The sequence below is a fragment of the Eptatretus burgeri genome, chromosome 6, assembly GCF_056783735.1.
Source record: "Eptatretus burgeri isolate ZD-2024b chromosome 6, Ebu_testis_v1, whole genome shotgun sequence".
Taxonomy (NCBI): Eukaryota; Metazoa; Chordata; class Myxini; order Myxiniformes; family Myxinidae; genus Eptatretus; species Eptatretus burgeri.
The window spans coordinates 34385756-34413255 of NC_140966.1; the positions used below are offsets into that span (position 1 = coordinate 34385756).

Here is a 27500-nt window from a genome sequence, read left to right on the forward strand (position 1 = left end):
CTTGGCTCCACATGGAGAAACATGTAACATTGTCTATCCTGAAGCTCTCCAAGGATAAAAAAAAAACACAAAACGATGTCAAACACTGTGATAAAATGTGACGTGAAATCCTCAGTGCTGAAGAATAAGAAGCAATGCTGGAGAAGAGAGGTAGAAAGAGGAAAGAGAAGAAAAGCAGAAAGAGGAAAAAAAAGAAAGGGAGAGAGAGAGAGAGAGAGAGAGAGAGAGAGAGAGAGAGAGAGAGAGAGAGAGAGAGAGAGAGAGAGAGAGAGAGAGAGAGAGAGAGAGAGAGAGAGAGAGAGAAAAGAGAAAAAAGGCAGAAAGAGAAACAGAGAAGAAGGAGGAAGGCAGAAGGAGGAGGAAGACAGAAGAGCAATGAAAAGACAACAAAGGAGGAAGGAGAGGCTGATAGAAGAAGAAAGACAGAACAAGAAAAAAGGCAGAAGGACACAAAGATGACAAAAAACAAGGAATAACAAAAAATCCAGAGCAACTGAAACTTCTCAAGAGCAAAGAGAAACATTAGAAGCAAGCACAACAACGACTGCACTCTGCCCTCTTGTACCTACAATCTCCCAGTCATTGTGTTGTACTTCAGTCAGTTGTCCGAACTATCTGGTTCAGCAGGACACAGTTCAAGCCTATCAAATCGTTGCTGCCTCTGTGTGAAGCGGGGCCATCGCCATAAAATACAAAACACACAGTAAATGGCGCCCTGTGTTGAGGTGCAGCGGTGATGGTCGTGTTTAACCCTCGAGCAGTCCCCGGGGGGGTTTAAACATTGCAAGGTAAGCCTTGGTCTTATTTTCTGTCTCCCACCTATCTCTCTTTCTCTTTCCTCCCACCCACTCCTCTCTGCCCCCCCCCCACCTTTCCCCTCTCTCTCCTCCTCCCCACACACACACATATATATATATATATATATATATATATATATATATATATATATATATATATATATATATATATATATATATATATTAAACCTTCAAAAATCTTCTCTGAAGTGGCTGAACAGATTGAGGTGAAACTTTACAAGTATGACTACCTATTCATGAGGTACAAAAGGGTCACACATAAGATGTCATTGGTCACATGGTTTGGCAGCCATATTGGATTAAACCCTTAAACCTATAAAAAATCTTCTTCTCCAGAACGGCTGGACAAATTGAGGGGAAACTTCACACAATTGTTCCCACATCCATGGGTGTGCAAGTGCCGCATAGCAAGTACTCCTCATAGGGAATGAGTGTGGTATTTTTCTGATGTCATAGGTGCCTTCATTATGATGTCATAATTGCACATGTAGAATGCTACATCTGATCAGTATAAAAAAAATTGAGGGTCATCTCGGGATAAAATGGTATACAAATTTTTTTGATGTGTTTTTTCAAAACCTTCAAAAATCTTCTTCTCTGAAATGGCTGAAAAGAGCGAGGCAAAACTTTACCAATATGACCGCCTACCAATGAGCAACAAAAGGGTCACACATATGATGTCATAGGTTGCATGGTTTGGCAGCCATATTGGATTTTCCCTAAAACCTAAAAAAAATACACCACTCAAAAGAAGTCCTGGCAAGGTTTGCAATCTCTGAGTGCTCTTTTTCTAGTTGTTATTATTTTGGGGAGTAAATACAGGGTGTCCATAAAGTAAGTACTTGTGCAAATTTGAAATTTTATAACTTTTGATATTCACATGATAGAAACAAACTATAAAAGAGAAGGGCACTCGGTAGAGCACATACCTCCACCACATAATACCTGATCCACGAGAACATATTGGGCCCAATACATTTTCGAAATATCATGATATTCAGTACTCTATCGTTTTTGAGTCTGATCTCTCAATGCTGAAGAATCACTTTAAAAATTAAATAATTCTCGTATCCAGATCCGGATCCGGATCTTCACCAAAATCGAATCAATTAATCCTTGTCACACACCCAACATGCCCACCAAGTTTCGACCGAATCCGTTCACAACTTTTTGAAATATTGTGATTATATAATCAGTTTAGCCCTATCTCTCAATGTTGAAAAATCACTTTAAAAATTCTCGTATCCAGATGCGGATATATCTCTATCTATTCTCATATCCGGATCTTCACCAACATCTCATCAGTTCAGCCTTGTCACACACCCAACCTGCCCGCCAAATTTCATCTGGATCCGTGCACAACTTTTTGAGATATCCTCCATGCAAACAGACAACCAGATAAAGGAAAAAAACAAAAAAAACAAATAGTCCGGTGGTTGGGCCAGGGAACCTTGCAATGTTTGGTAACATTCATGTTTTCAATTTTTTTGATAGATCTTAGGGTCGAGATGAAATTTAGGCTGAGTGGCCACTTGTCACTGTCTTGGCTTTTTCAGAATCCAAGATGGCCACCATATACAATCAAACTATAACTTCGGCTGCAACTCCTGTTCTAAGTACAGTAACATGATGAAATTGGTGTCTAACTATATGTTTTAGTTACCAAGGAAGTGGATTATGATGTTATTGGATAATTTGGTAGCCATCTTGATGGCATAAATCCAATATGGCCACCAAAATTACCTGTAAAAATGCCAAAATCACACTAAATCTAATGTAATCGGTTGTAAATGCAGTTGAGTTAAGTTTCTGTACATATGTGTGCTTTGTGAAGCATAGACATGTATATTATGATTCTGAAGTCATTCGCAAATTTATAAGCAATATTTATTTTGATAGCAATATCGATTTTAGGCAAAATATAAGAACAAAATGTAATTAGAATCGGACAATATTTATTGTATAATTCTCTCAGACATGACATTCACGTGACTCAAAAGTCGACATACATTTAAAGTATATGACACTCCCATTAATAATATTGATAATAATGATAATAATAACACAATAATTTGGCAGCTTCACATTGCTCAATGTTTCAATGCTATGTCAATACAAATTATACTAAAAAAATTAAGCAAAATTAACACCCCACTGGACAAAATATCTTATATCTCGGAACTATTCATCGTCCTCATCCTCGACATCCATTGCTCGGTCATTTGTCTCATCGCTGTCATCAGGGATGTCGGCATGATCTGTTGCACTCTCATTGATGTTGAATGGATTGGAACAGGCAGTACCACCACCACAGGGGCAGAACATTGTGCACGGAAGTTGGCGCCCCATACATCCACATCTCCCACCTCTAAATGCTTGCTCAGATGTGCAGCCACATCTGACCAGCTTCAGAATGTGCTCCGGGGCATAGGGTACCCCGTCCTCCATATTCCGAGGGAAGAGACACTTGTTAGTGTCATCAGCTTCCCATCCGTGTTCCACTGCAGCGAAAGTTGGTGGATCCCCACTCAGGGCACTGTACCAGTGAGCGACTTGATGGTGTGCTCTTCGAACGTTCTGCTCAAACGCTTCTGTAGGTGGGGGCAAACTACACAGCTTAGGTGCTGCTGTTGATTTTCCAGTCTTCTGTGCCCATAGTTTCTGGCGGATCTTGGTCATCGAAGAGGTGGGAGTTGTAATGCCATAGCACGCACCCATGAAAGCTGTTGCTTGTTCGGTGACTTCAACGATATTTGCCAAGGGTTTAACAAGTTGATCCAGAGAGTAGCCTTTTCGAGCGGCCGCGATTGCTTTTGTTTTCCCAATTCCACAAGTCGCAGCAACTGATGTCAGGTCAGGTTCGATCTGTGACCTGCTACAGGTACCATGTAAACCTGTACTAACCTGTTCCATGGTCGGGTTGTCGGCGACTAAACCGTCTCCCCCACCAGGTTTTCTGGTGAGGAGGGTGTTTGGATATGGACACCCAGCAGGATTAAAAACAAAACCTGTCAAAGGGCGGAGGAGCTCCTTGTGAGCCAACGGCCATCAATATCTAGTGCCCAACTGAGTCTGCGGACGTCCTCCTGCAGTTGGGTCACTTCTTATTAGGAGGTTGGTGGCAGGATTTGCACTCCGGCCACCGTAAAACCCTTCATTCCGCAAAACGCAAAAACGCAAAAAAATCTGAAAACCCACTCCGTGGGAGTACCTCCTGTGCAGCTTCCCTTCGCAGGGCAGCTCACCGGATGACGGGATTGGGGCAAAGCCTTCGGGACCCCCAATCTTTGATAGGAGGGAAACCACGGGGTAACATCCCTGGGTCGGATTGCGGGAGAGTGTGTCGGAGTGGTGCTGAGGTGTCGTCCACCAGACGGCGGTCTCCTTGGGTTAACCTGAGGCGGTCCCTTCGGGTGGGTGCCTGGAATGTCCTATCCCTAAGAGAGGATGATCACCTGTCTCTGTTATCATCTGAGCTCAAGCGTTTGGACATCAGGATTGCAGCTCTCTCTGAGGTTCGGAGACCGGATTGCGGCGAGATAATGGTGGGTGGTTACACCTACTATTGGTCTGGTTGCTCTGATGGTTACCATACCCAAGGAGTTGCTGTAGCTGTGTCCAATAAGCTGACCCCAATGATAATTGAGGTAACACCGGTCAACGAGCGTATTATGAGATTAAGGATTCACCACTCCTTAGGTGTCATTTCCCTGGTCTCTGTTTATGCTCCGACTGAGGCGAGTGATCTCACCGTGAAGGATGCATTCTACGCCACACTCGAGTCTGTGGTTGATCAGTGCCCCAGACGAGATACACTTCTAGTCTTGGGGGATTTCAATGCATCGACTGGAACTGATAGGGATGGTTATGAGGTGTGTGTTGGTCCCCATGGGTCAGGAACTATGAACCAGAATGGCACTAAGTTCCTTGACTTTGCAAGAAGTCATGGACTTAGGGTGGCTGGTTCATGGTTTCAGCGCCCACAAGCTCATCGCTGGACTTGGTATTCCAACGCTGGTGGTGTGGCAAAGGAGATTGACCATGTCCTCATTGATGGTCGTTGGAGGATGATCCAGAACTGCAGGGTCTACCGGAGTGCTCAGTTCCTCAATACTGACCACAGGCTTGTTGTAGCAACTCTAAAGCTGCACCTTAAATCCTGGAGAATGGTACCATCCCAGCCGAGGCTGGATGTTGCCAAGCTCAGGGATGAGAGAGTAGCTGAGGAGTTTGCGAACAGGCTGAGTGGACACTTGGGGGGTCTGGGTGCTTTGGGGGGTCCTAAAGAGTTGTGGAGCGCCTTCAAGACCACCGTCCTTGATGTTGCCGGTGGATGCCTTGGAACTCACCGCAGGGCAAAGAAGAATTTTGTCTCTCAAGGAACACTGGATACCATTGACCAGAGTCGCAGGGCCAGGCTGAATGGCAGAGCTGAGCTGTTCAGGGAGCTGAGGCGTCAAACTGTACGTGCACTGAGGGTGGACAAGGAGGCCTATGTGCGAGGAATCTGTGAGGGGGTAGAGCATCACCTGTGGACAGGTGATTCTCGTCCCGCTTACAGGGGAATTCGCGCATTACGTTCATCCAAGCCCATCCCTCGGAGCACTGCAGTTAGAGCAGAGAGTGGTAGGCTCTTGACAGAGGAGTCTGAAGTGAAGGCCCGCTGGGCCGGTTACTTTGAGCGGTTGTACCAGGCTGATCCCCCAACTGTCGAGTTGGACGTCAAGGGTGTTACAATCCCTGTTGCTGACCCTCAAATCAACTGTGGTCCACCTACGCTTGTGGAAACACGGGCTGCGGTGAACCAGTTGAAACGGGGCAAAGCTCCAGGGATCTGTGGCATCCATGCCGAACTTCTCAAGGCTGGTGGAAATGCTGCACTCGTGTCGTTGCATGCAGTTTTGTGCTCTGCCTGGAACATAGGCATCATCCCAACTGACTGGAAGAGGGGCCTTGTTGTCCCTCTCTGGAAAGGGAAGGGTGATCGCCAAGACTGCAACAACTACCGAGGGGTGACGCTGCTCTCAGTGCCGGGCAAGGTCTTTGCTCGGATAATTCTCGATAGGGTTCGCCACCATCTGCTTGAGCACCAGCGTCCAGAGCAGTCAGGCTTTACACCAAAGAGGTCAACGATTGACCGTATCCTTGCACTTCGTGTCCTCACCGAACGCAGACGAGAGTTTCGGCAGGGGCTGCTTGCAGCCTATGTTGATCTCTGTAAAGCGTTCGATTCAGTGAATCGGGATGTCCTCTGGAGGATTCTTGGTCTTCGTGGGGTGCCACCAAAACTGATTGATCTGATGTCTGAACTCTACTCTGGTACTGAGAGTGCTGTGAAGTGTGGTGGTACCATCTCTGACTTATTTCCAGTTGTTACTGGAGTTCGTCAGGGATGTGTACTTGCCCCCACACTTTTCAGCACTTGTATGGACTGGATTCTAGGGAGGATGTCGGAGAGATCAAGTTGCGGTGCGTCATTTGGGAATGTCAAGATCTCGGACCTTGACTTTGCAGATGATGCAGTCATCTTTGCGGAGACTTTAGACATCCTATTGGGGGCCCTCGAGGTGCTGAATGAGGAGTCGGAGCCGTTGGGATTACGGGTTTCTTGGGTCAAAACAAAGATCCAGGCTTTCGGTGACATCTTGGATGCTGCTGTCCTGTCTGTGTCTGTTTGTGGTGAGGATGTTGAGGTCGTGGAGAGATTCACTTACCTTGGCAGTGATATTCATGTCTCTGCTGGCTGCGAGTCAGAGGTCAATAGACGTCTGGGTCGGGCCTGGGGAGTCATGGATTCACTGGATCATGGGGTGTGGTGCTGCCGGTACCTGTGCGGGAGGACGAAAGTCCGAGTCTTCAGGTCCTTGGTACTTCCAGTCTTGCTCTATGGGTGCGAGACTTGGACTCTGACCAAGGATCTGAGACGGAGACTTAATTCCTTTGGTACCAGGTCTCTTCGGAGAATCCTTGGCTATCGCTGGTCGGATTTTGTGTCCAACGAGCGGTTGCTGAGAGAGACTCGGATGAGATTTGTTACCTGCATAGTCCGTGAGCGTCAGTTGCGGCTGTATGGACATGTGGCTCGTTTTCCTGACTCTGATCCTGCTCACCAGATTCTCTCAGCGAGGGAGTCTCATGAGTGGAGGAGGCCAGTGGGTCGACCACGTGCCTCATGGTTGCAACAGGTTGACCATCATCTCAAGGAGATGGGGATGGGCTTGGCATCTGCCTGGGGGATGGCCAGACGGAGGCCCCTGGAGTACCGGCGGAAAGTGGACGCAGCGACGTGCTGTTCTGGCACATGCTCCCATACCTGACCTGACCTGACAGCAACTGAATCACAACCAGTCAAAGCATGAAGCGCTAAGAGCTCGGGTACGATTGCTGAATGTTTAAGAGCGGTTTCCTTCACGTCGATGCAAGACCGACCCATGATTGGAGACTGCATAGTTATTGAAGACTGGAGCTTCTCGCTCAAGTAGTCGTACACAAGTAACGCGAACACATCATTGTCATCACACACCACCCGCACCCGTGATTCTGGATGGTATTTTGCCAAATGGATGGCCTGTTGTGTCAGGAGGATGTCAGCTTCTTCATGTGTTGATGCTAGGTCTAGACGAGGCGACTTATGACCCTTCGATACCTGCGTCGGTGTGTCATTTTCCCCAGTAACCACCAACTGGTGGTCCTGTGTCGCATGCTGTAGGAAGTTGTCATCACTCAGGATTGATTCGCAAATCAGTGTGTTGAGTTGTTTTTTATTGGCTGAGTTCTTAAGTACTGCGTCCCAAGCCGGCAGTGGAGTTTTCCGTTCGAGCTGATGGACCCGGCTTGCGCTGGCTTGAGCTGATCTGGTGCTGCTTTTTGTAGAGTAGTCATAATAACGATCAAAACACAGGTGGACATCAGCTTCAAGCAGCCGCGCGTTGACCCAGACCTTGAACACCGAAATGAACGTGTCAACGGTTCCTTGGGATGGCCATTCTAATGTCCACAAAAGAGCGGAAACATCAATCACCATAGATGTTGGCCTTGTGATAAGGCGTTGTGAAACTTCGACTTGGAGGTTCTTTTTCAGTGTGGATTTTCCCGTTGCCACTCACATCTGGCCATCAGCTTGAAACATCGAGGGCGGATATGCAGTTAGCTCTGTGGAGAGGACTTGTTCCAGATCGAGATCGCGCTCGCTCACGAGAAGGCCAATCACCCGAGCGTATATAGCCTCTTGATCCATGACGGGATTATCATCGATTGTTAGACGTTTCTTCTTTGCGACGAAGGTTGTCACCTGTTTTGCGAGTGAGCTGTAAAAGCCCTCTGGCCATAATGCTTCAAACTGGATCAGCTGATCAGCTCCAATCTCCACTGCCTTGTCAACATTAACATTCCGTTGAGCTAGTTGACCATTGGAGATGTTGAGCAGACATCCTGCATCGTGGGTAGCTGGATCAAATGGGTCAATGCATGACTCTAGAGTAGCCTTCAGTGATTTACGATCATTGCCATCTCGACGAATGCGACTGGTAGATTCCTCCTTGTGGTTAAGCTGTACCTTCTTGTCAGCTCCAGACATCTTCTTAAGGTCACCAGTCAGGGTCATGGTCGCATCCATACTGTAGACCCATGTCGCTATCGTTTGAGGATTTTCTGTGTTGCCAATGATGCCACCCGGCCCATGCCCCTTCCTCATCCAGTTTGTTTCAATAAACATGTCGCTCCACTGTCCGTTGTAGACACAAGCAGTGTGGTGTAGTGACTGCTCTCCTCTGCAGAACTTGTCCAGAATATCTGGTCCCAACCAAGTCATGGAGCATACGTAGTAGAGGCCATACCTTGCATAGTTGTACTTGTGGGCTGCGAACATGTATGGCAGCATTGATTCTGCTGTTTTGATGTGGAGTGGCCAGTCGCCTTCATGCATCGCCCGACAAAACATCATCATTAGAAATGTGGGTTTGATGACGTTGTACACCCACAGCTTTGTGGTACGACTTTGAGTGGCGATCTCATCAAGTAGTTTTTCCAAATTATCCATGCTGGTCAGGTGTAGATTCTCCCTCACAAACACTGGTCGAAGCAGCTCCTCTGTGAGCAATCTCAGTGCCCGAACATTCTGTGGATATTTCTTTCCTTGCAACATCTTATCGACGGAGCCGAAGGACGTCATCAGAATCTCTTTCAGGCCGCTGTCTGCCATGAGAGTGCCAACGCAACCCACAAAATCCATGAGGAAATGCATCCCACCAAGAATCACCACTATGTTGGTGAGCAGATCTGGTTGATGAAATGTGATGTTAACGGCAATCTTATATATGGCCTGATCGCAGGTGAGAACGAGAATATCCTGGTTGGATGCTCGGGTGACTTCGAATCCTCAGGTGATGAAAGTTAGGACAGTAGTTGGGTCCCCTGGCTTCATGTTTATGAGTGGAAGATATACCACAGCTGTCTTGGGTGCTGGGGTCATTCCTGACTCACGGCAGTGACGTGTATTGTACCCGTTGTACTCAGGAGTGTTTGCTTCAAAGAGCACGTCTTTGATGAAGTTAAAGTCTAAATCTTTGGCTCTGCCAATTGAGATTGTTGTGGCTTGTACAAAGTCGTCTGGCATGGCAAATCGGTTTGTAGCAGTAAATGGCATAGGAGGTTTCTTCGGTCCCGTATACTCAACGACTCGTGTCTCCCATGGGATAGGGTGCTTCATTTCTTCTTTCGTTAGGCGAGGGATCGATGTATCCAAACCTTCAAGGTGGTCAAGTTTGGTCTTCCACTGAGCTGCCAGCATTGCCATGTAATGACATTCGAGGCGGCAGTTTTGGGAACTGATCACAGCATCAAAGTTATCAATGATGATTTGCATAAGTCCACCCAGTCTGGCATCTCTGAGTCCAGCTAACTGCTGTGCTTTAGATGATTGAACACCCGCTGACCTTCTGAATCGTCGAACCTCATCGTCAGAACAAGAAAGATTATACTTGTACAGTTCTGTGATGATCATCTTATGGTCACCAAGAAGTACACCTATGGCTATCTGTAATGGTGTCGGTTGAGACGTTACCACTGAGCTCACGATATTACCCACCTTGATGGATTGTAGTGAATTGTGGAAAGTAGGCTTGATAGCTGATAGTAGTTTCACCAACGTCTCACTAATACACTCTGAGGCTGATTCTCGATCAATGTGCTTAGTGTAGGATTTGAAGTTATCCTTAGCTGCCTTGGTCTCCTTCATGATCTGCTTGCCAACTTTCCGGATACATTCATCCATGTCGCCATTCTGATCATCATCCACAAGCCTGAGATTTGTGGCAACATGCTTCCTGAACACTAGTAACGTTGCCACTCCAGGGGAATGTAATGCCAACATATCTTCAGCGAAATGTTGGATGACGTTCTCAACAAGGACACGTCTGGACATGACAGATCCACCCTTGTGTGCGTATACTGCTTCAACATCGAGCGAATTCCAAACTTTTGAGCGATCATAACCGACTACTTTGACAGTTTCAGCGAAAGCTTGGTCATCAGCAGTACCTTTGCTATTGATCGTGGTAGTTCTCTGAGCATCACGATGGAAACTCATATTGCAACGGCGGTGATACATTGCATCTGCAGCGTGCAAATCTGATGGTGCTCCGATGATACGGTCACGGACTATTCTACCCAGTTCATCTCCACGTTTATCACAAAGGTCAAGTCGGTACTGCTTGTACGTCTCCCCATCAGCCATCTTGTCTGTGGTTACTCTCGATGCAGGGACTCTGTACTGTTGTGGCACCTTGGGATCATACTCATTCGGTAATATGCAAGGAGTTATGTCATGGCAGAACAAACAGTGCTTCTGAAAGTCAAAGACATCACCACCGGTACTCGAACGCAATCGCTTGGAACCAGCGTTGGAGTCATCATCTGTCTCTTCCTCTGGCATACGCTTGGCCAATTTATTGAGAGTGGAAGGAGATACATATTTGGATACACAATTTTTGTGACATCTAACAGTAGATGATCCATCAGATAGTTCTTTTCGTAGTCTGATATCATCTTGCCGAAGATTACTAGCTTCCAATATTGTGCCGATTTGTGAAGACTGCATCAACTTCCCAACCCCACAGTTGTAAACTGTCTTGAAGAAGCATTCCTCGGCATCCTTGCTGTCTCCTGCTTCAGCCATATCATTACTCACATCAGAACCCACAACAAAAACAAAGATCGTTAAAAGTTATCGATATATTGGTGTATTTCACATTGGAAGCACCATGATATTTACGTCTTGAGTAGGTGGCACCAGGTGGCTTCTAAACGGCATCATTACTTCACAATCAGATTATATAACATGTCAAGCACATGTGTAACCAGCAGGATCATTGTACAACTGCATTCACAATCGATTATGTTAGTTTTTAGTGTGATTTTTTGTGATTTTGGCATTTTTCAGGTATTTTTGGTGGCCATATTGGATTTGTGCTACCAAGATGGCCAGCAAATGACCCAATAACATCATAATCCACCTACTTGGTCTCTAAAACATAGATTTAGACACCAATATCATCCTTTTGCTGTACTTCGAACAGGATTTACAACCTAATTTATATTTTGATTGTATTTGGTGGCCATCTTGGATTCTGCAAAAGCCAAGGCAGTGACAAGTGGCCACTCACCCTAAAATTGATCTCGACACCAATATCTATCAAAATAAGCCAAATAACGATTGTTACCAAACATTGCAAGGTTCACTAGAAATATGCTGCTCTGCCACCGGACTAAAACAACAATCAGACATACAGATAAAGAGACAGAAAGGTATGAAAACATAACCTCCTTCACCTTCAGTGGCGAAGGTAATGGTGGATGAAACCATAATACATGAAGTTTTTAATCAATACAGTTCAAATTTTAGGCTTCAACATCACCATCATTTTTTATAATACATTGTTCAATCCGATTTTCCAACTTGTTGAAACCATTCTCTTGTTGCTGCCGAGTAATTTCTTGAATTGTAATTTGCGCTCACCCGAATAAAACTGCATTATTGTTGTCTTTTGTGGCTCAAACGCGACAATACCTTGCATTTCCTTGCTCTGGGAGACACGAAATGGAGGAAGGTTCATTTGGAAGCGAAGATTTACTTTTTGGATTGACTCAGAATCGTCCATTGTTCTCATATGGACAATGTGCTCAAAAAAGCCAGCCTCTCCCTGAAAGTTCTGCTGGAAAGACACACACACATCTCAAAACCTGCTGGTTCATGTGGACGGGTGGTAGATGTTTGATGGTTCTAATAATAAACATGTCTCTAAGTTATATGACGACGACCTTTAGGTGACTAAACTTTGAACCATATACACTAAACATGGGAGAGGCAATTATCTAGTTAAGTGGTTGTTTGGAAAGTACAGTCAATTCCTTGTAATATCAGTTCGAGTACGAGTCAAACTCTCGGGAGTTTGGAGTGGTGGAGGTGGACACTGGTTACAGAGACATATTCCATGATAGACATTTTAATGTGTTGATAAAGTAGACTGGAGGATTTTTTGAGATAGAGTTTGGTGATCAAGCTGGAGAGAAAAGCTTGAAGACAAGACCACTTGTGCATGCTTGCAGGCAGTTTAATATGTTTATATGGCTTTCTCTTAGTCAATGTGTGGTTTGGTGTATAATGTATGCTGGATGGCTTATAATGGATATAGACCATGTGCAGGAGATGTTACAAACTATCAACCAGCCTTGGGGACAATCTTTTGTCGTCGTTGCTGAAAAATGAAGGATCAGGCTCAATTCCATTGTCAACATATGTCCCAACCCTGGAATGAATTGCCAATAATCCGATTCAGTTTGAGTCCTTATGGAATACTTGAGCTTCGCTGCTCAATTTTAGAGCTAAATTCGACCGATCAGATAAATTGTGTCTACTTTTTGTTTCTGATCGATAAATAATTGTAAAACGTTAATGTTCCCATTACTGTACATGTACGTCTCATACATGTTACAGACTCAGGTGATACTGCAAGACGGGCAGTTTGCTCGTGTTATCCATTGTTCTGCCATGTTCAACTCAATCTTAGTCCTTCGGCTGACAGCATAGACTCGAGGTGTGTGTACTCGCCCCTGAGCTGTCAATCCTGGGTTTGAATCTCGGCCTAGCTGTAAATTATTATGCTGGTGTTTCACATGCAGGGCGATACGGATTTTAAAACTTGGTGTCCCATCTGCAATTGCATTAGTTGGTGATTTTATAGATCCCAGTATTTTGTTGTTGTTTTGTTGCGAGGGGTTATCACTGGCACCCTCCTGCCCAAATGCCAAATTCCTGCCTGAATGTTCAGGGGCACTGAATCGGTGGCACAGCCATCCCGCAGTAATCCTGGAATGTGCAGGTTGAATTCAGAGTTGAATCCCAGTCGAACATTCATTCTCTAACAGTAACTGTCCTATTTTCTTCATGGCAGGACCAGCTTCGATGAAAGCATTAATGATTAGCTGTGTTTACAATCACACAACAAAGATGTGAACAAAGTATAAGTGAACAAGACAAAGAGCCTCGACATGGGAAACCATTATGTTGATAAAGGTGCAGTTCATCTTTACATTTGTCTGAATATTTTACATCTATGTCGATAACTCACTAACATATGAGACCAAAGCAATTTTTTTTTTAAAAATCATTAAAAGCATTTTACATGTGTGAAATGATTCTTTAACAAACATGTTGAATTATGTTTTATCATTTCCTTTACAGGAATGAGGCTTGTGGGAGACGAAGGTGCATCTGACAGTGGGACAAGCATCAAGGGAATGAACAAACAGGAGACGAGGAAACGGAGGAAACACTGAAACTATAACAAGTAAGATGGTTGGGTTAGGAATGGTTAATGGGGATGATAAATCAAAACCTAATAGGACGGAACTGCAGATGACAAGAGATGGCACGACACTGCTTGCTTGAAGCTCTGGAGGGAAGAGTAAGACAGAACAGTCTCTGGAAGGTGGTTACATAGACGGGAGAAGTGAGCAATAAAAGAGTTGAGGTTTGCAGGCAGCCTGGATTTCGGATTTTAAATAGGAAGAGGATTCTGCAAGAACACGTACATCCTGGAGTTGCCATTGAGTTACAAAGGTCTTGTTGACTGTGAATAGCTTTTATATTCCAAAGAAATTCCCCATCTGTGGCTCACTTTGGAGGCCATTTTTGCTATGTGGTTCACCCCAGGAAAGGTCATGGCTGGCGGGCCGGCACTACTCAACTTGGGGTTACAACCGTGTTGCCATGTTCTCCCATAGCCCTCGCATTATCATCATCTATCATGGTGGAGTGAAAAGCTCACATTCCCATTCAGTGTAAGTTGTGATGGATGTGGGTGGTTCTTTCTCAGCAAACCTTGAGGGCTCGACTATCCCACCCGGAAATGCTATTGCAGTTCATGGTCTCAGTTAAGCTGCTTGGGCCGAGGGAACTGCTTCATCTGTGAGCCATTTCAGACACTTTATGTGTACGGTCACGAATGATAAGCTCACAATTCATTTTCTTAATCTTTTTCAACTTTGCTCTTCTCTTCTGCAAAATTAATCAGTGCTTTTAAAATGCACCAAAGAAAAATATCATGACCATAGGCCAAATAATGGGGTCTTTCCTTTTGATTTGACTCATAATGTTTCTGATCCGATGAACTTTGTGTTCCACAGTGTTGGATCTTCCGAAGCAGTTACTTGACAAGGGCTCATGTTGGTTGGTCTGCCATCCCTTTCCGGGCAGTGGTGAGGGCAGAAATTTAGAATTTGGCCATGGTGCTGGTGTAGCGGTAACATTTTGCTTTTGGTTTTGTCATGTATGAATATGCTTTAGCTTTGGTTTAATGGGCTTTCCCAGAAGGGGTTTTGAGAGATTTGACCATAGCAGTTTCATGTAAAATTGACTTGGAATCCAAATGTCTCTTGGACATCTTTTCTTCCATGCTAAATTGGTGACCCCAACGTGATCCAAATGGATGGACAAGGAGTTGAAAATGCGCAATCAGTCGGCAGTTACAACCAACCAGCAGTTGGTGACCTGCAGCTGCGGTTTACGCAAGTCAAAGCCCAATTCGACATCTGAAGCATTACTACTGAGTTGGTGAGATTCAATACATCGTTGGCTCCTTGTCGCTAGAGTATGCGATGGAGGTGAGAGATATTTTATTAAAACATCCAAAGAATGATCTGCACACGACTTTGAAGGCTGTGCTCATAAAGCATACAACTACCTCTGAGCACAATGTGACCACTCCTTGGCTTTTTTCACAAGATCTTGGCTATTCGTTGTTCACCTTGGCGTCTTGGTTTTCTATAGGTTTTCTTGGCGTATAGGTTTTCTATTATCATCGCTTTTCCGAAACCTTGTGAATTCTTGGCTTTTTTCATTGGCTCACCTTGGCATTTATGAAAATGAGGAGTGGTCACACTGTCTGAGCACTGCTACTTTAAACAACTTATTACAGCCGAAGATTTAGAAGATTGAAGACCCACACAACTGCTGTGTTATATACAGCAGCTTCTCAGTGACCACCACGCCACCTTCGACCAGTCGCACCTTCATGAGTTGTTCTTGCAACATTTACAACCACACATCCGCATGATACAGATAATGCAGAGCTGGCATGACCCAACCATGGTTGATGTGACACCTTCACCACAGCACATCACACAGCTACAATTTGAATTGCTGGACCTTAAGCAGCTCATCCTGGAGCTCCATGGTGTGCAACAACAGTCATGCCCATCTTCATGTACCATTGTGGAGACAGAGAGAAACGCAGTAACTCATGCTACCATTGGCCTTCACCCTCTGTGAACACTCCAGATTGGTGATGGTACCACATGACCTTTGATGCTAATGCTAGTCAGTAGAGAGTACCGACCGTGCTCATACCGGCCGTAGAGAAATGACGGGGTCCACAACTAATGGCGACGAGTTCACCTGGGCTTATATGTCAGTCGCTTTCTCTTCCTCATGTGGACTTCGTTTTCTTGTGGATACAGTGGGAGAGATGAGCATTGTGCTGCCGTCTGCTGCTGAATGGAAAAATTTATAAGAATATTCATTACATGCTGCTAACAACAGTGATATTGCTGTTTTTGGAGAATGTCACCTCCAGCTTGATTTGGGTTATTGTTGCTCGTAGATGTCAAACATTGCCGTCTCTTGGATGCCTCAAGACAACTTAGCATTCTTGGTAAAGCACTCACAGTTTCATCACTGAACATCACGTGCCTTCCATCCATTCCCACCTGCCCTTTACAGAAAGAACTTTTTGACTTTCAATCCATAAAGCAGACATCGGCGACAATCCAGTACATCAAACACCAGATCACACATCACATCGAGACTACGGGACCGCCTATTTTTGCACATGCTCACTGACGAACATCCGAGAAATTACGTATTGACCATCAGGAGTTTGACTATATGTTACAGTGTGGGATCATCAGACCATTATCCAGCAGTTGGGCTTCACTGCTACACATGATACCCAAAAAGACACCTGGTGATGGGCGTCCTTGCAGGGATTACCGTTCGTAAACAACACAACTGTTCCAAACCATTACCCCATTCCACACATTCAGGATTTTACTGCTACACTCCATGGCACTACAATCTTCTCCATGGTCGATATCGTTCATGCATACGATCAGATTTTCATGGATCCAGATGACATCCCTAAGACAGCAGTCACCACACCTTTTGGCTGGTTCTAAATTCCTTTGGATGCTGTTTGGCATATGCAATGCCACACAAACCTTTCAACATTTTATCGATCAGGTGCTCCAGGGATTACATGTCTGCTGCATGTATATAGATGATATACTAATCACCAGTGCAACTGCAGGAAAACATCAGGAACATCTATGTCTCCTCTTCACCCATTTGTAGGACTTCTGCATCGTCATCAACCCCACAATGTGCATATTTGGCATTCCGCAGTTGAACGTCCTCAGCCACTGTGTTATCGGCACAGGTATCCGTCTCCTTTAGGAGAAGGTGCAAATTATTGGGATTTTCCTTTACTGTCATCTCAATGCAAACTGCAAGAGTTTTTGGGCCTCGTTAACTTTTCCGATTGATCTAATCAAAATGCAGCTGCAACACTGCAGCCACTGAACATGCTACCTGTAAAGGGGCTGTCACACCTTGACGATTTAGCCAGCGTATGCCGGTTTATGAAAAATGTCTAAAACGCTGGGAAACGTCGAATATGTTATGTGTACGTAAGGTGCACGCTGAATAACACTACCATAGGTCGTATTACGCTGGTTTAAAACGTTGTACTTTTTGGTTGTCCAAAAAAATTTGCATGCTTGAAATTTTCTGACGTACTCGGCGTTTGGCTCACACGTTCCGCTACGCTGGCCATAAGTTGTAGGCACGTTATGTGATCGTTGACACACGTTAATTGTATGTTACTCATAAGTCGAAACACGTAGAAGTAACATTCGTGTACCCGAAACTTATTTCTAACCTATGAGTAACGTTTTGTAAGCACGCTACACGAACGTTGTTCACACTTCGCAACACGCTACACGAACGTTGTTCACACTTCGCAACACGTTACTTGAAAGTTCCTCATACTTCGAAACACATCAAAGTAATGTTAGGGTACCCGTGACTTATTTATAACCTATGAATAACGTGCTTGGGAATTATTATGCTATGCATACGCTAGACTATCGTTGGGCATAGGTTGTGGACGACTAAAACACGATAAACAATCGTTGGTATAACTTATCTATAAGTTATCGAAGCGTTCTGTGTTCATTACAAGTATATTAAGCATTTGTCAAAGTCGTTTTTAATACTTTAAAAAGTAAAACAAAGAAATATTTCATCGTGGGAATGAGGAAAAAAAAATTAGCCGAAAAGAACATCGAACAATGGTGCAAAGTAGTCTCCTATTCGTGGACGATAAGAGGATCCATCATCACCCAACCCTCCCCATCACGCTCACATACTACTACTGACATAGACATACTACTACTACCAATGCTACTACTACAACTACTACTATTACTACTATCACACACACCAACTACTACTAATAGTATTACTACTACTGATACTACTGGCATTGACATCTACTCAACATGGAGTCTGGAACAATGATGGGTTCCTCTTGTGAAGCCCATTTGTATATACCAATTCCCCTAAACGCTGCCAAATCGCCATTACACGGTAGATGTAAGTTAGAAACACGTTCAGTAAGTGCTGTGGTCGTCCGGAAGACGTCAATCTAATTTGTCTACACACGACAATGTGTTTTAGATACGTTACAAATAGGTTCATAGCATGTTACTCAAAGGTTAGAAGCACGTTATACTTAGGTTCAAAGCATGCTACACATAGGTTAAACGCACATTACTCATAGGTTCATAGCACGCTAGTCATTGGTTCAAGGCAAGTTACAAATAGGTTCAATGCACGTTACTCATAGGTTCAGAGCACGCTACTCATAGGTTAAAAGGACGTTACCCATTAGTTGAAAATTAGGTTGTGGGTATGTTAAATATTACCTTGACGTGTTTCGACTTATGAGTAACCTACAAGTAACGTGTGTCCGTCGTGTGTAAATGATCGCGGAGCGTGCAGAGAACTTATGACAACGCATGCGGAACGTGTTAGCCGTACACCGAGTACGTCGTAAAATTTTCAGCATGCTTGAAATTTCACGACGTATTACACGTACCACGTAATATGACAGCATACTTCATTGTTTTCCAGCCTACTCTTAACGTTTCCACAACTTACCTATACCGTATTTGACGTGCGCCTCGCATTTTAGACACATTTTTCATAGGCCAGCATACGCTGGCAAAATCGTCAAGGTGTGACTGAGATGTTGACACTTCAAATTCTCAGGCGGTTATGATTTAAATCGGCGTCCGGCAGGTTCTTAACAGGCTATGCCACGAGGTCGCCGGCGATACGTTTAGCGCGCTATGCGTAAGTTAAACTCTCGTTGGGCAAAGGTTGTGAATGCTGACAACAGGCTAAGCATTCGTTGGTAAAAGTTATCAATAACTCAACGAAACGTTCTGTGCCCGTAACTAATATGTTATGCATACGACCAACACGTTATGAATACGCCTAAAACTTTAAAAAAAAAACATCAAAATTTCAGCATACGCCAACGTTTTACATACATTTTTATACGTTGCCATTGCTGGCTAAATCGTCAAGGTGTGACAGGGCCCTAACTAACTGGTGAGCACCCTGAAGTGTTCTGATGGTTGACGCCAACCTCGTCAGCCTTCCACACTATTAGACACACTGGCAAGCACCTCACTCTTGATTCATCTGAAGCCAGAGGCACCAACAAACATGATGGTAGATGTGGCTGAGGTCAGGGTGGGTGTGGCCCTTCATCAGTTCATTGATGCCGACTGGTATCCAAAATCCTTCTTTTCTAAAATGCTGAAACCAACCGAGCGCGAGTGCAGTGCCTTTGATCGGGAATTACTTGCTCTATACCTCGCCATCAAGCACTTCCGCCACTTCTTAGAGGGCGGATAATTCTTTGTCCCGACTGACCATAAATCTTTAACTTTTGCTCTATCCACTCATTTGGACGCTCACACTCATCGCACACTTTGCCAACTCAGTTTTATCTCGCAATTCACCACCGCCATCTGCCGTATCAAAGGAATCATGAACGCTGTGGCCTATGCTCTCTCTCGCATCAAGATATTTGTGTTGTCTTCTACCACCACACTGGCCACCAATTTCAACAGTCCAAATTTGGATGGCTAAACTACATGAAAATACAGATGAACTGCAGTAGAATTTTCAAAAAGGTTCGAGTTCTGCATGTACACAAGGTATTATAGCAAGGCAGCAGTGTAATTCACCAACCAACATTTATTTATTGCCCAAGTTAGGGGAGAGGGGTTATGGGTTGCAACTGCAATAAACCCCGCTCCCCACCCCAAAAAGCAAATAAAACATGATGGAATCGTGTCTCATGTGTAAAAATAAAATGCTGCCAGAGTGGTTCGATTAGGTTTACGGCAGGATCTGGCCTATCCTGCACTCCAGATTTTAAATGTTGATGCGCTCAAGCCAATTAATGTCAGACACAGCAGAATGCCAGGCACAGTGTCATCATGGTGGTAGACAAAAGGGCCATCACTGTAGCAATACATCAAAACCAGGATTGCAATGTTCTTTGAAATGCCATACCTATATGACACTTTTGTTGAAGACATTGTACTTTGCAGTGTCGGAAAATAATTTGCACATACAGGTTGGAGGGTTTTGTTACCAGTTTGAGTGTTTTTGTATGGCCAATTGCTTTTAGTAATGTATATATAGCATGCAGAACAAAAGCATTAGGAAACGTGATGCAATCTGTAAATTCCCTGGAACCTTTCTGAAATAATCTGTTTAATGCATTACTGTTACATTTGCCTGTAGCTGAGCTTCCAGCGAGAATTTGATTGAAATTGGCTTTCGAACTGGTTTCAGAGCTGAATTCTTTTTTCCCCCCAATCCAAAATTGCTCAAACTAAAAGTATATAAGAACATCAGGAAAATAAACAAGCAAGTATTGATATATAAACAAGTTAATGAAAAATCACTCATAGAGTGACAACTTTGTGAAATGGAACGACACTTCGTGGAGAACATACCTCCGCCAGGCTGAATAGTTTACATTTTGTATGCCACTGATATGTCTGATCTGATACCAAACCTTAACCAAAATCGAATTGGCTTGTTCTTGTCACCTAACCAACTCTTCCACCTCGTTTTGTCACAAGTTGTCCACAACTTTTAGAGATAACATGCTATACATACCGTAGTTTTACACCCAATCTCTCAACGGTGAAGAATGACTTGAAAAATTCTCGAATCCGGATTCGGATCTTCACCAAAATCGAATCAATTAGTCCTTTTCACACACCCAACCTGACTAGAAAGTTTAATCCGAATCCGTCCTCAACTTTTTGAAATATGCAGTATCGTTTTTAGCCCCATCTCTCAATGGTGAATAATTTTAATTAATCAGTTAAAAATTAAATAATTATTGTATCCAGATCTGGATACAGATCTTCACAAAAGTTAAATCAATTCTTCCTCGTGGCATTCCCAAACCTGTCCACCAAGTTTCATGTGAATCCATCCATTACTTTTTGAGATATTGTGCTATATATCGTTTTTGGCCTGATCTCTCAATGGTGAAGAATCACTTAAAAAATTCTCAGATCCGGATCTGGATTCAGCTCTTCACCAAAATTTAGCGGTGCCGTCCTTGGCTGGTCACCTACACACAAAATAAATTCAGAACGATTGCTTGAAAACTGTGGCCAAAAATCGTGTGACCGACAAACAAACAAACAGACAGATAGACAGACAAATGCTACAGACCAACATACTTGGCAAAAACATTTTTTCACCAACTAATAATTATATCAGCTTCATTGGTATCAATGAGGACACTGGCCGAGAGTGGGATATGAGACCACCAGCTGTTATATTTTGTTGTTGAAGATTAAAGATCGCATGGTGCCTTTTGAAAGGACTTCCTCATTGCGTACCTTTGTTATGGCTAAATTCTAAATTGTTGCCATATCAACGAGGAACAATGGCACAGCTGCACTTAAATAATAATTCAAACCAGCATTTCAGTGCAGCATGTGCAAAAATATGGAGTTCATGACCTAATATTTAATGCCAATGACATGGCATTGATGAAACCATTCCAATTCTATAAAAAGTATCTTAAACCCATGAAATATAAAGCCTCAGAAATATAAAGCACCTCCTCTGTCCAAGTCATTTCCATTGAGGTATTGATCCACGATGTACGTCAAACGGTTATTGCGTGATTGACTGACAGGCATTTTGTGTACTGTATCATTGACATAAAAACACTCACCCAAAAACAGAAACGAACAATGTGGGCACGAGATTTCCAAATGAATGCTCCAGAACAAAAACTACAAAACTATACCTTTAACTAGAGTAGCAAGATGATAGCAATCTTCAGGCAAAATGGAGAGATTTTCTTGAAAAAAAACCCCCATAAATCCGAAAATCCGATCAGGGATAGGACAAAGTCGTCGATGGCCAAAGATAATGTCACCATAAAGCCAATGAGACCACAGAAGAGAACTTTGTGCACAGAATATCTACTCGCAGATAGGTACACAAAGTCAATCCGTTTGCCATATTACATTATAGATATTGAACCAATCATTCTTCCAAAGTAAATTGGGCAATGCTTCTATCCTGTTAAATGGAAAATCACAAGTATTATTTTTCTCCTTCATCATACCACATATGTGCTTGTAAGTTGTGCAGGTCCATGGTAATAATATTGTGACGTCCACGGGACTTGAACAGTCCCGCTAACGTAGAATGAGCCGAAACGATGGAGGCGGTTTATCCTTTACAACCCAAAGATGGCGGTTCTAATCGCTCTACCGCAAACGGGACGAGGAAGGTGGCACGAGTCGCTTTTCACTGAGTTAATGATGTTTATTTCTCTAACCAGAAATAATAAGACTCGGCAAGAGGAAGGATCCGGGGCGATTCGACGGGATGGTGGTGTGGGTTCGGGCGTGGGGAAAACACAAACAATTCCAATGGATATACCAATCTCAAACCCTCTAAGGTGCCAGGTACACACACACACACACACACACACACACACACACACACACACACACACACACACACACACACACACACACACAACGTAGCTGGTCCTGGTGGTCAGGCTGGCCCGTGGTGTAGACTCAACAGTCCCTGGACTGGCGTCGGACGAGCTGGCGTCGCGCTCGTCAGGGGCAGGACAAACCGTGGTGCTGTCGACCTCCTGGTCTTGGCGCAAGTCTGCTCACAGCCGCCAGGGAACCAGTTCTGGCGCCAAGTTGCGAGCAGGAGAGGGAGGCAGGTCCGCCCGCCGTTCGACCCCGTACTCCGAGCCAGCAGAACCCCAGAGCCAACCAAGGTGAGGAACGAGGCACAGCAAGGCCACGAGACACGATGAAACCAGGATCGAATCAGCGCAACAACACAGCACGCTCCCAGCACAACAGCCTCCACCAGAACAGTTTATCTTTACCGTTCTTCTTCCTCCATTCGACCCCGTACTCCGAGCCAGCAGAACCCCAGAGCCAACCGAAGTGAGGCACGAGGCACAGCAAGGCCACGAGACACGATGAAACCAGGATCGAATCAGCGCAACAACACAGCACGCTCCCAGCACAACAGCCTCCACCAGAACGGTTTCTCTTTACCGATCTTCTTCCTCCGTTCGACCCCGTACTCCAAACAGAGCCTTTTTATCCTCGAGTCCTTGTCACTTCCAATCGAGCCGTTTTATTGGCCCTCCACCGTCGCCTTCCGCCAATCATGATCACGGGGCGGAGCCATCCGCAGCACTGTCCTGTGACGTCACGGCAAGCCTCCAGGGAATACTAAAAGGGGTTTACGCAGACACACTTACCCTATCCCGTATCCCTATCTAATTACGTGACAATTATCATTTCCCCCTTGAAGAAATGGACATTTACTAGACAACTTATCACCACTGAATTGCTACTTATTACATCGAGATCCTGGTACAACTCGAACAGCATGGCATACCTAATTAAACATCCGAATTACCCTTTGAATGCATACCCCCCCCCCTCAAACGTAACAATATACAACCTACAAAACTACAAAGCACATTTAAGAGACTGGTGCTCCAAACAAGACAGTGTCACCAACTAGCTCGTTCACCCTCCCTTTGATATTTTAAACATTCTTTTGAAGTCATGTAAATCCAAGAGTCCTGATAAAAAAAAACGAATCCAATTTCTAAATAGGTAAAGTTTTGCCACAATTTTGAAAGGGAAAGTAAAATTTATATTTCATAGATCGTACACAAATGCATGGGATGCTAAATAAACGCATCTTTTGTACTCGTAATTAAGTAATCTCAATTGCCCAAACATCCGGATGAGCTCAATTGTGCTTGCTTCTCAATGCAAGTGAAAATGATTGCTGGGTTGGAATGGATTGTTTTGCAAATCAATAAACTTCATTCATTTTGCTTGCAAATCAATAAACCTTAAATTGACCGATGGAGAAAAAGCATGCATCATGAAATTAAGTGAACAACTCATGTTTGTTTTTCGTCTTCCTCACCTTGGTTGGTCGCCCATTTTTTTGAGGCCACATTTTTGATGCAGGATGATGATGAGCAGGTGCTCTCAATTACAGCAAGAACTGGAAACAGAAAGATAGCTCTCAGTGCTGTGTGTCACTTCATGTGCTCATTGTGTTTATTTATATTTGGTAAAGTTTGACTGTAATACATAATATAGGTGTTATGTTGTTAAATTACATGTTGAACAATGATGGGTTTGATTTCATTATATTATTCATAGTCCTGACAGGCTGGTGCAGAGGTGCATTGCTTTTGAATTGTCTGCTGTGTGTTTGATTCCCAGCCTGACTATACTGTATAAGCTTTTGAACTGGTGATTCACAGGCAGGTCATTGCATCAATGATGGTAACCTCCCTTTGTTGGAAAGTAAACTGGGTGTCTTATCTGCTGGCACTATTCAATGGATGTGAAATATACCATGGTGTCTTTCAACGAATAATTATGAAATTTATTGCCTGTGCCATGAGCAAATTATTTACTAAACTGCAGCGGATACTGCATTGTGCCTTCAAAGATGATGATACTTGAGGGCCGAACTCTTAATTGACTGCAAGCCCAATATGAATCTACACACAAACAAAACAAAAATGACTTTGAATAAACATTTTTTTTTCGTCGAATTCCCATAATAAACGATATGGTATTCATAGAATACTTACCCTGAACAGTCTTGAGAAGGACTTGGTGCAAGCCAACTCTTCTGTTTTTTTAAGGTTTATTTATTTTCTTTGATCCAATATGGTGCAAGACCAGTGACCGATGATGTCACTTTTATCAAACTACATTTCCCATGGGTAGTTGATCAATTAGTTAAAGTTGGTCAATTGCTGAGCAGGCGGAGGCCCCGCCTTCCCAGGTTTCGTGTGAGCAGGCCACGCCACGGAGGCGGAGGATTGATGGGCGCGATGTGAGATGCAAGGAGGAAGAGGGAGTGGGAGCATCATACTAAATAGGACGAGAGATCGGCAAAGCGAACGCATGAGGCAGAGTCAGAGGCATTTCAGGGTGAGCGCACGCACAAAGCAAGATGCTGGCCTTTGGTTCTTGGTTGAGTCGTGAGAAAAGGACCCTGAGCCTCATGTAGGTCATAGCGGGTCGGTGAGGATGATCGATGGATGAAACAGATGCACTGGGGCTCTGAGCCTTGGTGTTGAGAGCCGCTTGCTGAGTGCCTGGCTTACATTTGTCCTGCTATAAGAGAAGTGACAGCGCCATTTGCGCGTGTCTACACGTGCTGATGGAAGCGCCTTGATTCCAAGTTCCACAAAGTCCAGCTCTGGGCTAAGCTAAGTACAAGAATAAAAGGAGGGATTTTCTTTTCTTTTCTTTTCTTTTCCCCTTTGTCTGTATTTAAGTCCTTGTGGAGAGGCACCTCGACGTTAAGATTTATTTCCTTCATTATTATCATTACATTTTGAATTATTGTCCGTTGTAAATATTTGTTTATTTTCATTAAATGTGTTCATTTTAAGAAACTGTAGCCGTGTATTTGTAGTGAGTTTCGAGTATAAACCCCCACTGGGCTGTGCCCCCATCCCTCCACCATTGCCCTTCACGCACGTGTGATAATCTCTGAGGATCAATGTGTCTGCCTCCTATTAATAAGGAACTACTCGGCCATCCGGGTGCTGGCGGTGTTTACCGCCCGTCACCACAAAATTGGGTCGGGGGGTTAACCTTGGCCGCCAGCACTGCGACAATATCTTATTCCCCATGGGGTAAATTTTCAAACAAACATATTATATGATTCATCAACCAATGAATCAAATTTACAAAAATGTAAGCATCAAGTCAAATGAGGGCAGGCGAGGAGACATCCTAGCCTGCCCTCATTACGAGTAGTTATACATCACATCACAACAAGCACATGTTTGGCCAATTGTGTACCAGAGATGTTATCAGCCACAAATACTTGGACTGATGTACGTGGGGCATTTAAAAAATTCTCAAAATAAGATATTCGCACAAATCCAATAAAAACCAAAGGCTTTTTCTTTGGGGTTTTTTCTTTATGCGTATAAGTACTCATATATTTACTTACTAATTATGCAATCTTTGCCATAAAAAAACGAACATGTAGAATTAAGAATAGAGTTGTTAAAAGACTGTTCCAGCATTCATTCCCAGTGCCTTTTCTGGCACAAGGGATATACAGAACACCTGCTTGCAATTTTCCACATAATATAATCACCTCATGCAATAATCGTTCAGCACTTCATAAACTCATGCACTCAAGTTTTTCAAGGTGGCACAAGGAACTCTGAGAAAATTTGAAACAGTCTTTCGAAGATACCAGCATGCATATAATCCAAAAAAAACACACTGATTAAATTCTTTAACAATCCATTACAATGTTGTATCTGCCAGAAAATGAGAGCAATGAAGTGATTTGACACATTCAAACAGGGTCTTCCACTGGCCGTGTTGCAAGGCTGTTTAATGTGAGGAGAGGAACTGTTTATGACCTGCATGTTCGTGAAATGCTTGGGCCAAAACCATTCTACGGTCAACTCCACAAGCAGATAGGAATAATTTGGGCTACTAAATATGTAGTAGTAGTTGTAATAGATAGTAAAATCTATACATACTTATGTATATTTCAAAATATAAAGTTTGGCATTTCTTGAACTTGTGAGTGTCTTGTTCTCAGAAGAAGTAATTCTAATTTTTATGCAAATTGGAAGTTAATGAATAAATAAAAATAGTTTTTGAAACATTTTCAGTGTTTCATTTCAAGCAGTGGCAATTTCATTGCATTCCTTTGGGAGTTGGTCAAGCCAGTGTGCCGCACTGGAAACTGACAGATCGCAAAAAAATTCTTGGTAACCGAGATATCCAATCATCTCATTATATGATAAAATTTGGTCACCGTGTTATGATCCAAACAGCAATATCAACACTTCTTTATTAAAGTTCCACAGTTTGTGTCAATGTTATCCGAAGTATATACTCCTCATATCTTTAGGTGTCTATTTTTGTATCTCACCAATGTTGTGTGTGTATGTTGGAGTTATGAACTCGAAGTCCCTTAAAATATATTTCGTAATCATTTTTTTCATCTGTTGGAGCCTTCACAGATGCCCTTTTATTTTCTTCTCCTGCCTTCAGGACACTTAAAAAGCTATAAGTATTGAATGTAAGAAGAACTGAAATAGAAGTTACTTTATAAATCACATATTTTATCAAAGTGCTATTATTATCCAAAATCATTTTTGTGCCACAAGTTGATTGTCTTCAACACATAGGACTTTCTTTAAAATTTGACAAATCTTGAAGGAAGAAATCCAAGCCATTGTGATAATTCAGATGGTCAGGGTTTGGATCTTGCACTGCCTTCCTGATTCAGTGCTCGGAGTATTTGTAGCAAAGGCATAAATGTTTCATTAATGTAAAAAGTAAAATATACTGGGATAAGATGCGTTAAGAAAACAACTGTCAAAATGTATAAACAGTTTAAACAGTATATATCAGTATAATGTTTTTACAAAGATGAAA

General features: G+C 43.5%; 2 protein-coding genes across 2 annotated transcripts in view; both read right to left on the minus strand.

The window, feature by feature from the left end:
• LOC147024528 (uncharacterized) overlaps positions 1-27500 on the minus strand; it is a 101543-nt gene that overhangs the window by 73810 nt on the left and 233 nt on the right. Inside the window, exons 2-3 of the mRNA XM_085884535.1 lie at positions 23983-24063; positions 11884-12025 (exon numbers count right to left, since the gene is read on the minus strand). Coding sequence (XP_085740661.1) covers positions 11884-12025; positions 23983-24015 — 175 coding nt within the window. The 5' untranslated portion in view covers positions 24016-24063. The remainder of the gene's footprint in view (positions 1-11883; positions 12026-23982; positions 24064-27500) is intronic.
• LOC147024529 (uncharacterized) lies at positions 9196-11175 on the minus strand. Its single transcript, XM_085886922.1, has one exon. It carries the CDS (start codon positions 10990-10992, stop codon positions 9196-9198), a length of 1797 nt encoding a protein of 598 aa, XP_085743048.1. The 5' UTR covers positions 10993-11175.

What these genes read in the sequence shown, in the direction of transcription:
- LOC147024529 (XM_085886922.1), bottom strand. Translation starts at nt 10,992, where the DNA reads ATGGCTGAAGCAGGAGACAGCAAGGATGCCGAGGAATGCTTCTTCAAG.